This window comes from Phragmites australis, chromosome 4 (assembly GCF_958298935.1).
Source record: "Phragmites australis chromosome 4, lpPhrAust1.1, whole genome shotgun sequence".
NCBI classification, from domain to species: domain Eukaryota; kingdom Viridiplantae; phylum Streptophyta; class Magnoliopsida; order Poales; family Poaceae; genus Phragmites; species Phragmites australis.
Genome location: NC_084924.1, coordinates 8,754,737 through 8,771,368, shown reverse-complemented (window position 1 = coordinate 8,771,368; position 16,632 = coordinate 8,754,737). Strand labels below are relative to the sequence as shown.

Sequence of the window (16,632 nt, the reverse complement as noted above, 5' to 3'; positions counted from 1 at the left end):
TCTCTTAATATTACGGTATACCCATATTCAAATTCAAATGTAAAACTCGTTTGAACCAATTTGAGCCTTTGAATATCTTCAAGTACCGCTTCTTTCTTTCAAATCTTGAGGGTTGCCAACTTTTATATAATCTTCACTCCATCTCTTCTTTATTATTCATATGATTGATGTAAATCATTCATAGCTTTCCATGGCCTCACATGGTCCATTAGTGTAAAGCTGTCACTCGCTCTTCACCACCACCTTAGTCCTTTGGCGCCAAGCCATTTGCTTATCCTTCATCACGGATGGTCTATCACAGCCAAGTCTTGCTTGCCCTTCACCGTCTTGCCATAAAAAACCATTTTGTATCTGACATCTTCAAGGAATTCGCTTTATCATATATGGACTCCAGTCTTATTCTTCACTTTTTGGCATATAGAATATTTCAATTCAACTTATGCCTTCTTATGTAACCTAACTCCAACTCACTCTCAAGAAAAGCACATGGGTTAGTCCATAAAACTTAATTGACAACTTTATATATTTAGTTGCTTGATCTCCACAACTGGCTTAGCTTTCGCGCTTATCGCCAATCTTTTATGAGTTTTTCTTTCCTCTTATTAGCATCACTAAGATCTTAATGGCTTTGATGCAATTCTTTAAACTCATGGAAATTCTCAATGAATCCATGCTTCATCATCTATTCATCTCCTGAGCAACACTTAGAGCTCATTTATCTTGATGCATATGTCTCAACTACATGGAATTCCATAAAGAATACATGCTCAATCTTCCATGCATCACCTATGAAACATACTACAAACAATTCTCAACATATAGTTAGTCTATAGGTATTGTCATTAATTACCAAAACCACACATAAGGGCTCACTTTCAAAGCCTCCGGTGTGCACACCTTCATCACTGGACTATCTGGGTGGGTTGTCTTCGGCCAACCGACCCAGTGAACCACTCTCTGAAAATATTACTCTGGTGAGATGATCTTCAGAGCACCAGACCTTTTGGTGAGGTCACTGCATTCTTCCTTTTTTCAACAATGCTCCGGTGCTTGTCTCCGGTGTGTTCAAATCAATCACCGGACTATCTAGTGGGGTGTTCTGCTTCTTCTTTCTCTTTGCACTATTCATTATCTGGTGTGTGTACTTCCATAGCATCGGACCATACGACGTAACACTTGTGTCCATTTTGCACACGTGTCACTAAGAAATACGCTGGTGTTTAGCAAACACTTGGCATCGGACCTTCCGGTGAGGTCAAATACCTCTGGACACAATACTCTGGTGTGTTCATCTATGTGAACACCGGACCATCCGGTGAGTTCATTTCTTATGGGACTTTTTCCAATTCAAACAAACTTTGTCCCGACTTCGGTGGCTTCTTCATATATTGCATCTATGAGACTTACTAACATATATTCTTGGAAAACATGTTAGTCTCATTGACTATGTTGTCATTAATCACTAAAATCACAAACATGACCTAGTAGGGCCATTTTCCTTACAGCATGATCTAGTTGTAGGGTTGAAGGATGTGAAATTTGAGAAAAAACAAGCTATGTAGTGCTTGTCAAGCCGGAAAGCAAGTGGAAAATTCACATCTATACAAAAGCTCCATATCAACTTCAAGACCTTTAGAATTATTACACATAGGTTTATTTGGTCCTACTACATTTGTAAGTATCGGAGGTAATAGCTATTATCTTGTCATAGTTGATGATTTTTTTAAATTACTTGGGTATTCTTTTTACATGATAAGACTATTGTACTTAACACATTCAAAAGCTTTGCTAAAAGGGCCAAAAATGAATTTGAGTTCAAGGTCAAGAAAGTGAGAAGTGATAATGGCTTCGAATTTAAGAACACGAAGGTTGAGGATTTTTGTGAACAAACGGGTATCAAACATGAATTCTCAGCCAAATATACTCTGGAGCAAAATGGAGTAGTTAAAAGGAAGAATCAAACTTCAATTTATACGGCAAGATCAATGTTTTCGGAACATAATGTTTCAGACAATTTTTAGGCCGAAGCTATCAATATCACTTGACATTCATCAAATAGCTTGTATTGTCACCAATTATTGAAGAAGACTCCATATCAATTTATTATTGGAAGAAAACTAAACATCTCATATTTTCGGGTATTCGGATGCAAATGCTATATTCTAAAGAAAGGTACTCATTTATCAAATTTTTAAAGAAAATATGATAAAGGTTTCTTACTTGGTTATTCTTCTAATAGTAAAGCTTATCATGTCTACAACTAAAATTCTGGTTTGGTTGAAGAGACACATGATGTTAAATTTGATGAAACTAATAGCTCTCAAGAGAGCAGGTTATGAAGGTTTGATAAGTGCTATCAAGAATATGTCAATAGGTGACATCAAGCCAAAAGAGGAATATAAACAAGAGGATGTCCATCTACCTCAATTCGAGTTATTTCATCTTATTCTACTACAAATGATCAAATTCAAGCTCATAATGTGGAAGACATGGATGATCAATGACAATAAGCTATCACTTCATCTACTCAATCACAAATGCCAGTAGGCTCATCCAAAAGTTCACCATACCATTGCCAAGAATCATCCCATTGATCAAATTGTTGGTGACCTTAGTAAGGGTGTTCAAACTAGTTCTCGTATTGTTTCATTTTGTGAACACTGTTCTTTTGTATCTTCTATTGAGCCTAACCATATAGAAGAAGCTCTAAATGATCCGAAATGGGTGAATGCAATGCATGAAGAGTTAAACAACTTCATCCGCAATGATATATGTGAATTGTTAGAAAGACCAAGAGATCATAATGTGATTGGTACAAAATAGGTTTTTCGGAATAAGAAAGATGATGATGGAATTGTTGTGAGAAACAAAGCAAGATTGGTTGCACAAGGATATACTCAAGTAGAAGGTTTAGATTTCGGTGAAACTTCTACTCCTGTGCTAGACTTGAGCCTGTTAGAATCTTACTTGCTTTTGCTCTATCTCATAATATCAAGTTATATCAAATGGATGTGAAAAGTGTCTTTTTGAATGGTAAAATTACTGAACTTGTCTTTATTGAACAACCTTCCAGTTTTGAAGATCCTAAAAGGACTAATCATGTGTTTAAACTCTCTAACAAAGTTCTTTGTGAGGAATTTGAAAAAATAATGTCTAGGGAATTTGAAATGTCTATGAATAGATAATTAAGTTTCTTTCTTGAACTTCAAATCAAGCAACTTAAAGATGAGACTTTTATTAGCCAATCAAAATATTTGAAGGATTTATTTTAAAAAAATTTGGCATGGAAGATGCAAAACCTAGCAAGACTCTCATGGTGACAAATGGTTATCTTGATCTTGATGAGGGAGGTAAACTGGTAGATTTGAAACTTTATAAATCAATCATAGGTAGTTTGTTTTATCTTACCGCATCTAGGTCCAATATCATGTTTAGTGTGTGCATGTATGCAAGGTTTCAAGCATCATCTAAAGAATTTCATTTGATGGCCATTAAGCGTGTTTTGAGATATTTGAAATACTCTTGTAGCATAGGGCTTTGATATCCAAAGGGTGCTAAGTTTGAGCTAATCGGATATTCAGATTTCGATTATGCAAGTTGTATAGATAGAAAAAGCACCTCCGAAAGTTACCAATTTTCAGGAAGATCCCTAGTTTCATGGTCATCCAAGAAATAAAATTCCGTAGCACTTTTTACCACCGAAGCGGAATATGTTTCTGAGGATAGTTGTTGTGCTCAATTGCTGTAGATGAGACAAACTTTGTTAGATTATGAAGTTGAGTTCAAAATAGTACCTCTTTTGTGTGACAATGAAAGTGCCGTGAAAATAGCCATAAATCTGGTCCAACACTCTAGAACTAGGTATATTGATATTCGCCATCATTTTCTTAGAGATTATGTAAGCAAAGACGATATCCTAGTAGATAGTGTGCGGACCGAGATCAATTAGTGGATATTTTTACAAAACCTTTAGATGAGAGTTATTTTTGCAAGTTAAGAAATGAGCTTAATGTCATTGACTTCTCAAATATTACTTGAAAGAATGGGCACATGATGTTTGCGCATTTATATGTTTTAGCAATCATACTTTGATTCACATGCTTATATTGTTTATGTTTATTTCCTTTTTGAATATGTATATTTGTTACATAATTTCAATTCAAGCTTATATTTCTGTGATTACGTTTATGTCCTGTTGCATATAGTTCTATCACATTTCATACCTCTAAAGATCATATGGTTGTCATATCTCGTCTCATATCTAAATCTAGAATTTCTGAAGCTATCTTGTTCCAGCGGTCCGACCAAAATCCCTCCCGGTCTGACTGCCATATCCGTACAGAGAGTTTTTTTCCCTTCTGCGCTCTCACGGTTTGACCGCACCAAGTCTCAGTCTGAGCACCAGATCTATACAGAAACTTTTCGAGCCTATAGACTCTAGCCATCCGACCGACCCGAGTTTCGATCTGACCACTAGCAGCTGTTAAGGCCACATCGATTTTTTTTCTTTTCTCCTCCGGTCCCCATCTCTCCTAACCGAGCACTTCTTCTTTTTCTCTCTCACAAACTCGTGCCCTCCATGGAAACTCAAGGGAGCACAAATCCTTTGTCCCCAGTCGATTCGTGACCATCCCTGGTCCAACTGCGGACTCCTCAACCATGTTTTCTCGGTATTTTCTCGATTCCCTCTCCTTATACAGTCGATTTTAATGTTTATTTTTCATGCTTAGGGTTTGAAAGAGATGATCCATCTTATGACACATGGATTTGAGATAAAGTTGAATGTAATGGTTTGCTATTGTCTAAATTAGGCTATGTTTAAAGTTTGATCAGTTGGAACTTCCAATTTCTTCGAAATCCATCAAATTGGATATGTCTGCTACTCTAGTGGGGTATCGAATAGTTCTTATTCTACTCCGGCTTAAGATCAAAATGCTCGATGTGAGCTCTTTCTCATGTAAGGATTGGATACTTGATAGAGAAGCAGTTAGAAGTTTGAACTCACCTCAACATGGATTAAGGGTGATCGGTAAATCACCGATATCACGGGATAAATATCGTGTGTCATCCTTTGAGTAATTTATTTTCATGCAATTTACTTTATGCAATTTTTCTTCCTAGAATATAAATTATTGCATGTCACCTTAGGATTGCAAACTTTAACATAGCTCTTAGTTGTTTTTATATTACTCTAGTAATCTTTAGTTTGTTTCCATAAATTTCATTGATCACTTAGCAATAAGTTTTAAAAATCACCTATTCATCCCGTCTAATCGATATCATAGATACTACACCTAACTGAGAGTGCATTTCATCAGGAAATTTGTTGGGAATCTAGTTTTCTTTTTTAGCCCATCCTTTTTCTTTTGACTACACATATGCGAGACCTTGGCCTCATTCCCTCTCCTTTTTCTTTAGGGCTGTAGATTGAGATTACAAGCGACGTTGACTGTTAGAAATCGTATTCTAGATTACTAGAATATCCATCATTACCTGCAAACATTTTCTGACCGAAGCACAAGTGGGACAAAACTTCAAGTGTCAATGGAAAGATTAAGCATAACCACAAAAACAGATCAAAAAATGAAAAGTTTAACATGCGTTAACTGGCAACCATTTTCTTTAGAATTCTTCAGAGAGATATGACTCTGTAACAGTCAGAAAAAGCAAGACTAGTGAACCTTGTAGGCTCCTTCGCCGACAAGCTTGGAGGGCAATTCCTAAACACCTGGCAGTGCAATGAAAGACGTATAGAACTTGGGTTAGAACCATAATAGAAGTGCACAACATGGCACAGGGTTAAACAATAATCACAGCATGTACAACATGACAGCCCTATCCCTAAAAATGTGTTTCAAAGTACCTAAAACAAAATGGCCTGTTACATTGGGGCTAGAAATCGACAAAACCGAAGTTATATTACAACATAGGGCATGTGCATTGATAGTACACGTGCGAAGACCATCCAGTTGGCACCAAGTCATGATCAAACCAGATCCAGATTTGTCTTTTGGACCTGATTGATGCCATGGCTCCGTCGTGGTAGAACATATTTCATCTTGATCTATCAAAATTTCATGGTGCTTAGGTGCTAAGACAAATGTTAAGCCACCCATGATCATTGGCAATCGCTTCATGAAGATATTGGCTCGTAAGGAAAAGAAAGCCAGGGATGTTTCAATGCTTCTGAGGCACTTGGGCGCTTCTTCGGGTTTACCTCAAGAAGGTATGCAACGAACTCAATGAACCCTTGATCAGCCATGGGCAAACGGTACGGCAAAGATGTCTTTTTTGGAATCAAGTATTCAAGCCTGTTACTTTCCTGAAGCACAACGAAATGCAAGCTTAAATGCTAATATTATAAGGAGGAATTGCTAAAATCAGGTATGCTGCCTATGCGATAGGGAAACTCTACTGAAGAGCACAAACCTGATTTCTTTCGTACAACATGTGGTTCTTTGTGAAATATTTGTAGGTATCCCGTCCTTGTGCGAGCATAGCTTGTTCTATGGAGCCAATGATGCCAATCACACGTGCAAGTAACGTTGCAGGAGAATCATTTTGGAAAAGAACCTGAAAAGCATATAGGATGGATACATCAGCTCCAGTACTCCATATGAGCATATAACAGAAAATAGATGAACAGAACATCTTCAAACAATAACATATCACAAATAATGGACTGCACAGTTTTTAATCAACATCTTCATTATGTCACCTCATTCCTCTGATTATCAGCAGCGACCAAAGAATTTTAAATACACATCTTACTATGATAAGCACATTAACAAATAGAGCAGCAGAGAGATATCAAAAGAGAGATTCTATTGTCTTAGTACATTCCTGTTATGATCATATGATCATAAAAGGGATAAACATCCCACTGGGAGGATAGCCGGGTGGCGTCGGCTGCTAGAGGACAGATTATACTATAGATGAGAGACTTAGAATATTAGAGGAGACTCAGATTAATTCTTCTATTGCTTGATTCCAAGTATGTGTCGGCTGCCCCTTTATATAGGCTGACCACGGCCCTAACAACCCAAATCAAATCCTATGTCTAGTTGACAACAAATCCAATCTTACTTTTTAAATGACCCCTAACAAATCTGATCAAATCTTATCTCTGAATGCTATCTAATCTTTCCAAATAACTAACTAAAAGATAAAGATGAGTCTCAAATGCTACAGGGATCGGCTACTGCTCGCGTGAACAGTACCTCGCCTATGACCTGCACGTGGCAACTCCACCCCTCCTTTGACAAAGCTTGTCCTCGAGCGGGAGTGGAGGCCATGGCTGAAGTCCAAGGACACCCATGTTGATGAAAGAGCTTGACAACAACGCCCCAGTCCCTTCAACGATGCCTACGCTTGATCCTCCGAGACAAGCAGTGCCTTGGCCCTATCTTGAGGAAGGGACAACGGCTCCACCACCAAGAAGAGGAGCACTGCCTCCTCCCTTGGTTGAGGAAGGGACAAAGATGCTACTGCTTGTGTAGCCCCCAATGCTGCCATTGCCCCTACCACCTCCCACGAGACAAGAACTGCCGCCCCACTGCAGGAATAAGGGATAGGGCAGCAGCTGCACATGTTGTCCCCTGCACCACCTTAGCCCCTTCTTTTCCTTCCTCCTTTGAACACAGCTCGTCCTCGAGTTGTGGTGACAGCCATGGAGGTAACCTTTGGCAGCCCCACGTTGATCAGAACTGGTGGTGAGGCAGGCTATATGTCAGCATGGACCATTGAGGTGATCCCCGCAGCACCATGGCAGCCACCAATAGCGTGGTGGCCCTTGGCATCCCATCTGTTGCAGCAGCAAACTGCAGCCATGTTGTAGCTGCCGCTTCAACCTTTGGACTTGCCCGAACAGGGTGGTGTGATGCTGCAGCCACATTGGGCATCACCGTGGCACCCACCGGTAGCTCCACTGGAGATCGGGACACATCACGATGGCACGGTTCGAGGAGCACACCACCCCAACTTGCCTACCACCCTTAGTCGATGTTACCACCTAGTGCGACACCACGGCCACCACAAGTAGAGCGGGTGCGTCCGCTTCTCCACGCAGCAGCGCCGCCATCGCAGGACGTCGATCTTCAAAGCTACCATGCCAGCACCGCTTGAAGTGGCAACGCTATCCGTGTCGGACAAAGGTGCAGTAGTAGCAATGATGCCATCGTGCCACGAGCACCTCTGCCACCACTATGGCAGGTTGAGGCAACGCTGCAACATGCTTTGCTGACAAGGACAACAGTCCTTCACCTAGTCGCTTCTCGAAGTTCACCACACGTTCACGCATCCCGGTGAGTTGCTCCTAGAAAGACATGATGGTGCGGTCCGTGTTAGTGGAGGCTGCCATCAGTTGAGCGAGTTGCTGCCTATGCAACACCGATACGGATACAGGTGTAGGTATCGGGCCGATACGGATACGGAGACACGGCATTTTTCCAGATAATCCAATACGCGGATACGTTTTAATATTTTTAAAAAAACAGTAATGAACCCAGGACTTTTGGTTTGGCAGGTAGCATAGTGCAAACATCTCCAGTGAACCCAGGACTGTTCATGACAACAAATGCAAGCTAACACAGAAGCATCAGATTTGTTAACACGCTATTTTAAGGGTAAGATGAGTGATCAGATTAGTTAACAAATGCATCAGATTTGTTAACACACTATTTTAAGGGTAAGATGAGTGATCAGATTAGTTAACAAATGCATCAGATTAATGGTCAAAATCAAACAAATGCACTTGCACATGAGTAACCATCCGAGGTGCCACAAGTCAGAGGTAAGCACAAACGAACATAAATAAGGAGCTAAAACAGCAGATCTAAGCATGCACACCAGATCGGTCTCGGTCAGAAACAGAAGGGGGAGCCGGAGAGGAAAAGGGGGAGCCGCTCACCAGATCTGTGCTCGCCGCTAGCAGGACAGCAGGTGGCGGGGTGGAGTCCTGGTCTCCTGGAGGCGTAGGTGAGTAGGCGAGAATGTGAGTAGGCGGGCAGGCGGCGGCTGGGAGGGCGTCGGCGTCACCGGCTTGCCGCTGGCAGGTGGTGCAGGGCGTCAGCACCGGTTTGGTGGCGACCGCCGAGAGGGAGCGAGCGGGCAGCGACTGGCGAGACGAGAGGGAGCGTGCGACTGGCCAACACATATTAGGTTACCTACTGGGCGAAGCCACACTATTGGGTTGGTCGTATCCTAGCAGTATCCCTGAAGTATACATGAGGTATACATATTTTCCTGAATTTTTTTCGATACTCCGGGGATACGTATCGACATTGTATCCAAATCGTATTTGTATCGAATACGACGTCTAATACAGGTACGGTCCCATATTGGAGTATCGGTGTTGCATAGGTTGCTCCGTAATGGCTGCAAGTTGCTCTTCAATCTTTACGTCCATCCTGGTGCCCAAGACCAAAGTCTCATTACGGGGATAAACATCCATCGGGAGGATAACCGAGCGGTGTCAGCTGCTACGGGAGGAATTAAACTATAGATTGGGGAGAGACTTAAAATATCAGGAGACTTAAATTAATTCTTCTCTTGCTTAATTCCAAGGATGTGCCGGCAGCCCCTTTATACAGGTAGGTCACGGCTCTAACAACCCAAATCAATCCTATCTCTAATTGATAACAAATATAATATTACCTTCTAAATGACCCCTAACAAACCTGATTTAATCTTGTCTCTAAATGTTATCTAATCTTTCCAAATAACTAACTAGAAGATAAAGATGAGCCTCACATGCTACAGGGCTCGGGTACTGTTCGCGTGAACAGTCACCCACCTATGACTTGCACGTGACATTCCTCTCTTGCATTATGGTTTTCTATCTCACATTACCAGAACATCATGAAAACACAATCAAAATGCGAGCACAACAGTAACTGGCAAGAACAGTAGTAGTTGATAAGCAGTGACCACTTACATTTCCAGTGCAAAGTTCTGCTAGTATACATCCAAGTGACCATATATCTATCTTTTTGTCGTAAGGCAAGCCCAGTATAACCTCAGGCGCACGGTAAGATCGCGATTGCACATATGAGCAAAGATTATCTGTCTCAAAACAGCTACTCCCAAGGTCAATTACTTTTATTTCACATCTGCTGTAGCTCTTTACCAATATGTTCTCTGGCTTCAAATCACAGTGAATTAGACCAAGACCATGAAGAAACTGCAGCGCATCCAGACACTGAATAGCTATTGACTGCACAAGGGGTACAGCAAAGGAAAATATCATATCGACGTGAAAGATTGAAGTGTCATGTTTGATTACTGATAGTGAAACATTAAGTCAACATTAGTGGATATTATAGCTCGATAATACCTGCAGTCTTGGCATTGTGAAGTAAACCTCGCCCCCTGATTCCCTATTGAACTTTTGAAACTCATACAAATTTGCCTTCAGAAGTTCACAGACTATCAGCAAATGCTCCTGCAAACAATACTTGAAATAAGTGGTACAGCAAACACAACTGACTTCGTTATAAGATATTGTGAAGTAAACTCTTTTAAAAAGGGAAAAGTCCATTTCCCAACCCTGAACTCTGGTCTCAGTTCAGTTTTCAACCTTGAACTATTAAACCGTCTACTTTACAATCCCGTACTCTCAAAATGCCTACAAGCAGTTATCTAACCATTCTAATGGATCAACTTGAAGAAGAAACTCAAAGCACTTATACTAAATAAGAAAAACTTGCACAAGTTCAGAATCTACCAGCAAATGACCCACCAAATAACGTTTGAAATAAGTGCGGCACCAGACATGACAGAATTTGTTTAAGATGTAATCTCACAGATTTCACAAACATAAATGCTTGGGAATACCAAGAAATATGAGACACTCTAATGGATCTCTTTGTAATAATCTCAACTCCTGCCTCAAATGTCTAGATTCTAAAAACTGTGAAATTTTACGGTACACATAACAGAACTGGAATAATTTCATCATAAATGGATGAAAATTTAGAGGAAAATGCTAGAGTAGTAGATATATTACATGCCAAAACATGTTTTTGAGAAATCCTCGATTGAACAGCCAATAGTGGAGTACAAGGCATGTCTAGAAACATCAAATCTCAAATATACCACAATGCAATGTTAATATTTACTGCTTCAGCAACTCATTAAGATTACGCATGTCAGAAAGTAGTGAAGTTGTGATAAATTCAATACTCAATGAAAACTAAATAACACTGAAAAAGGATCTATTAAGAGTAAAAGATCAAAGTTACCCGATAGTAGAAGTAATCGTACAGACGCAAAAGGTGGTACTTGTCAGCAGGATCATGCTTGTTAACATACTTCAGAAGCTTGATCTCATCAAGGCTTTGATCGAAAAAATCTTTGTTGTTTTTTATGATTTTAACACATACATCCATTCCTGTGTGTAAATCATGTGCCTGGATAGCTTTGCTGAATGCAGCTGAACCCAAAAACTCTGTGACATGATAACGACCGGCAATGACAGAATTGGGAACAACATGGAAGTTTTTGTCTTCTTCAAAGCCAGTTCTGTTATATTGTTAACAGGAGACAATGTTAGAAGAAATAAAACCTTTGAAGAAAAAGGAAGTATTGTTGTTTCACTGCAAACAAAAGCACAGCGGAAGGACAACAAGAAACTGGAAATCAACACATTCTTTTTATGCTATAGCCAAATAAAGAGATGGTACGGATATTTAAGGAGCAGGAAAAAGTACCTATTTTTTCTATGCACAATCTTCAGATTGAAAGTTTCAAACTCTTCCTCCTGCACCTTTATCTGTCTGACTTGCTCTTGCAAAGCTGCTGCTTCCTCATCATCTAAGGTGGTTCCAGTGTCTTCTTGTGCGTCATCTAGTTTGTGATACCGAGCATTCGCTGTGTCCTCTGTTTCATCATATGATGCACTTGAATTTCTTGATCTAACAACATCAGACGTCATTTCATCTCTAGAGCTCCTTAGAGAAGAATCGATATTCTTTTTCCTCCATGTGGCAAGCATATCATCTGACACCATGCCATTTTGACAGTCATCAGGATCGTTAATGCAATACATATCATCCTTCTTTGACCACAAAGGTTTAGCATCAGAATCATGAATTTTCCCAGAATGCAATGGCGGTGGAAAAGAAAATCCAACATCAGCCGCCCCAGGTGGTAGATTGCCCTTCTGGACATCAGCAACATGATTGATTTGGTCATGTTTCGCTCCTTTAGCACCTACTCTCTTCTTTTCAGTTTCCTGCTGGAAATGCCTTTTTCCACTAACACTCAGGCTACTCTCATTGAAGTATTCAATGTCTCCTTCACTGCTACCTCCAATCAGACTCTCCCGCACCTCACTGCCAATGTCAGCAGCATCACTGTTTATGCCAACACCAATAGACCTAACCGAGCCATGCTGATCATCCTCCACAAAAGGGTCATCAGGATGAGGTCGTTCAGAATCATTAAGGAATTTTCCATTCCCTAACATGCCTAATTCACTGTTCTGCGACACAAAACCCTGCCAGACTGGTTCAGAATGCATCAAATTAAGATCTTCAGGATCCAAAAGTTGGCCATCATATTGAGCTAACATATCATTATCAGGAATTCCATGCACCATTGGCCCCTCTGAAGTACCTATTTGTGCAACATTCTTTCCATGAAAATATTGCTCACCAGATATGTAAGAATCTTCCTCAACAAATGACTGGTCATCATCTTCATCCTTTGTAGGGCGATCATGTCGATCAGGCCCACTTGTGTGGCCAATTGCCTTCTCGTTGTCACTAGGATAGTCAATTTCATGTGCTAGAAACCAGGTTTCATCCTCAATTGGTTGTCTGGTATAGCCAACATCATCATCATTATCATACTCATCGGAATCCCAATATTCGTTTGGATATTCAAGCGAATCATCAACAAATGTTGCAAAACCAGATACCAGGTAAGAAGTATCCTCTGTAATACCTTGACTGACAGACAACCAACTACTGCCAATTGTGTGTCTTCCACCTAAATATGTTAATATATAGGTCAATATCGAAGTGCCAAACAATTAGCAAAGCTACACAGCATCACACTCTGATATACTCTCAATTAAATATAATCAGCATTAAGAACATATGGAATTATCGCCTCAGAGTTTTTAAAGAAAAAATCCTAGCAGACAATGGAAAGCAAATCGCTTACAGAAACATGAAAAAACATCAATCAATGATCCTTATACGAAAAAAACCAAAGTGGACTACTTCTGTAGCACATCATGCTGTGCTGCTTGAGGGCAAGGCAGATAGTTTTCATCATGTGTTCTATGTAAAAGATTAGCATGTTGGCATATCACTATTGGACTCAATAGCAACATACCTGAAGATGTTATTTCTTGCCCAATGGGAACATCAAGATAAGATCCAATCATAAAGGCATGATCAGCGCTAGGTTGCTTGGCTCCAGAACCATGATGATTGATCTTTTCCTCCCAGTTCATATTGACTAGCTTGTCCTCAGACTTGAGCCTCACAGGAGGTAACTTTGGAAGCTCCTCACGCTGGTTATCTCCAACAAGCTGCAGATCGAAGCAACGGTCAGCAACCTGATCTGTATCATGGGACTTTTCAAAGTAATATTGACTGTTCCCCTCATCAAGTTGTCCTTTTGCTGCTTTTCCAACGCCATCTGCATTAATGCTCTTCTTTATTTCTTTCCTCTCATTTTGTTGGTGCGTACTATTGTAACTAGATGACGGGTTTTCTGCAGGGAACGGAAGCACTGTCTTAACTGTGCAACCATTCAAGATCTCCTCTTTTTCCGGAACCAGATTTTTATCCCTGGAATGAGCTTGTTCATTGATTTCAGCTCTCCCTGCAGCATCAACTTTTCCCTTCCCTCTTCCAAAAGAAACTTTCTGCTCCAGCACTGGACCAGGCTGCTCGGTCCCAGCACCTCGATCCCTCTTCTCTGCCAGCAACACACCTCGGCGATGTCTTGGCAACTCCTCCGACACAAGAAGCTCAGCCAACTGTTCCGCGGTGCTGTTAGCAATGGTAAAGTTCCAAGGATACAGATCTCCCATGTTGTTCTCCTGAGGCTGGCCGATCCCTGAGCCCTTCCTTCTGTCCGATCCATTCGGCAGGGCTCCAACATCAATCTCCTTCACGATGAACTCCCTCGAGGAGTCCGCACTCCTCACTGATGCAGCACCCTTCGGCCCAGCATTGGAGCCCACCTCAGAGTCCTCCTGCTCGTCCTCTTTCGGCTCAGCCACACGCCTCTGGGTCGTCGGGCCGTTTGAATCCCCCTGGCCGGTGAGCTCCCCGCGAAGAGCGGCCTCCGCCTTGGCGAACCGGTTCTTCCGCAGGAACTCGAGCACCAGATCGATATTCTCCGACATGGTTCCCTCCAATATCAACTAACAGAGAAGCGAACCCTGCGGAGAAATGCTTACACTGAGGCCGCGGACGAGCTAAAGGCGGCGCCTTCTTGGAGCCCGGAACCAGCCGAATCGAAGCTTCAGCCTCTCCGGGACTTGGGAGGCCGCCCAATGCCGCAGCGACGGCAGCCGCAGATCGGCGCCTCTCCCTCGAAAACTCCCCACAACAAATCAAGCTTCCCGAGAGCTCCTCCGAATCGCGCGACCGCAACAAGACGAAGGAACCAACGCAACGAAGCAGCCCCTAGGCGGAACGCGCGGCCGCAGGGCAAGCGCGAATCCTCCCTCGGGCGGCCCGCGAGGCGGGAGTCGCGGAAACCCTAGCCGTCCTCGCACCCCGCGCCGGCGCGGGACCGGAGAGGACACGATGGGGGCAGGGGGCGACGGGGACCGCGGGCCCGGGCGGTCAGCGGGGCCCGGGGCGTGGGAGGCTGAGAGCGGGGGGCGGCCGAGCGGATCCGGAGGCGGCGGCGGGGCAGCGGCGGCGGGGTGGACGCATCAGGTAGGGGGGTCAGGGCGCGGCCGGCGCGGCTGGGGGCAACGGTGGGGGTAGGGGTAGGGTGGTGCCACTGGTGCGCGTGCGTGAGACCGGAAAGAGCCCAGCCAGCCCCAGCGAGAAAGGGAAACGAAATGAAAATGATTTTTCCTCTCTCTTTCTTCCCGTTCCAGCTCGGGGGTTCGGGGGTAGGGCTGTCAACTGCCGAGCTCCAGCGAGCCCGTAATGCTCGAGCTTGATACAAGATCGAGCCGAGCTCGGGCGTGCATGACGGCCGAGCTTGGGATGAGTTTGAGTTCAGCTCGAGTTCGACGGTCCTCGGTAACAGAAGAACCCTCGAGAAAGCTCGAGTAAATTTTGCGGTCTTGGTTGATTTTTGTGTCGTGATCACCTAACAAGGCTTGAAGATGATATCTCTTTTCCTGTTTTTACAACGTCTCTTTAAGCCGTATAGATATATAAACAGTATTAATATTGTATAGACTTAGTATGATTAATTGGAGCATTATCGAGCGTCTTTTTAAGACGTGTAGATATATAAACAGCGTTAATATTGTATAGACTTAGTATGATTAGCTGGAGTATTATCGAGTATCTCTTTAAGCCGTGTAGATATATAAACAGTGTTAATGTTGTATTAATTTAGTATGATTAACTGGAGCATTATCGAGCTAGAGCCTGCGAGGATCGTGAGCCTTAGCACATATAGCTCCTTTTGAGATTTAGAATGAGTCAAATTCGAATAACTTGCGAGCTTTAAACTTATTTAATAGCCTAATGCTGGTGGTGGGGGACGGCGATTCGTTGTATGGGTACGTGCTCGTATAAGCTTTTGTTAGTTTTAGGGGTTTAAAATTAGTCTCCGGAGTAAGCAAAGAAACTATATGTATGTTTGGCACAGCTGAAATTTATAGTTTTTTTTTTGCTAAAAAACGATTTTTGCTGAAAGCTGTTTAGGTTTTTGTCAAAAGCTATTGATTTTTATGAAAAATAAATAAATTCTTAGCACACTAGATTTTCAAAAATATCACTCTTAATCAGTTTATCAGTTTTTATTTATTTCATAAAACTAACATTTTAATTTTTAAAAAATTAATAATAAATCAATCTGTTTTCCTAGCTTATAACTTTTGAGAAATAGAAAATAATAATAAATTATGTCAACCAGAGCTTATGTTCCCGCCCTCAAGCTACCAGGTGCTTGCCACCACCGAGATCCATCGGTTTACGATTTCGTGAACTGTGGTAGCTGGCCCGCCATGGCACATCGGTTCCGCTCTCGCCATAGTCTCCCCGAGATGAGCATGACCGCAGAGTCCAGCCCTAACTTCTAAGCTGACCTTGCCGAAGGTGCATCCACCACTTTGGAATTATACGGGAAAATTACTTCCATGCTCCTATTTACCGCTCCAATTATTAATTTGCCCTAAAAAACGAAGTTTGCACCTGAAAGACTAAAATGCCTCCTAAGGGGTTAGTTTTGGCAAATTAAAAATAAATAAAAGGTAGGAAATTTGTGGGGCTATGGGAAAGACTAAAATGCCCTCACAATTCTCTTATCGACTCTTTGCTCTCTTTTTTCCTTTCCACCACGCCCACATGTGTTACGCTTCTACCCCGATGTGTCACCACTGGAGGGCTCACCTCCTGATGAGGACGGCAAGCTCTGCTCCTTCACCCTTTCTTTGGGTGGCAAGCTCCATTCTCCATTACTTCACCTTTTCTCGAAGCA

General features: G+C 42.0%; 1 protein-coding gene across 1 annotated transcript; it reads right to left on the bottom strand.

Moving 5' to 3' along the window:
* Positions 1 to 5,753: 5,753 nt before the first annotated feature.
* Positions 5,754 to 15,072, bottom strand: LOC133915573 (uncharacterized). Its single transcript, XM_062358784.1, has 7 exons — positions 13,342 to 15,072; positions 11,709 to 12,990; positions 11,241 to 11,520; positions 10,334 to 10,441; positions 9,935 to 10,213; positions 6,430 to 6,573; positions 5,754 to 6,322 (listed from the first exon to the last, which is right to left on the bottom strand). Exons 1-7 carry the CDS (start codon positions 14,363 to 14,365, stop codon positions 6,134 to 6,136), a joined length of 3,306 nt encoding a protein of 1,101 aa, XP_062214768.1. The 5' UTR covers positions 14,366 to 15,072; the 3' UTR covers positions 5,754 to 6,133.
* Positions 15,073 to 16,632: the final 1,560 nt, after the last annotated feature.

Excerpts from the sequence above, each read along its gene's own strand:
- LOC133915573 (XM_062358784.1), bottom strand. The coding sequence starts at position 14,365 with ATGTCGGAGAATATCGATCTGGTGCTCGAGTTCCTGCGGAAGAACCGG. Across the intron at positions 10,214-10,333 it reads TCACAATGCCAAGACTGCAG|TCAATAGCTATTCAGTGTCT; the intron begins GTATTATCGAGC and ends CCCCTTGTGCAG. Across the intron at positions 6,574-9,934 it reads CAGAACTTTGCACTGGAAAT|GTTCTTTTCCAAAATGATTC; the intron begins GTAAGTGGTCAC and ends TATGCTTTTCAG.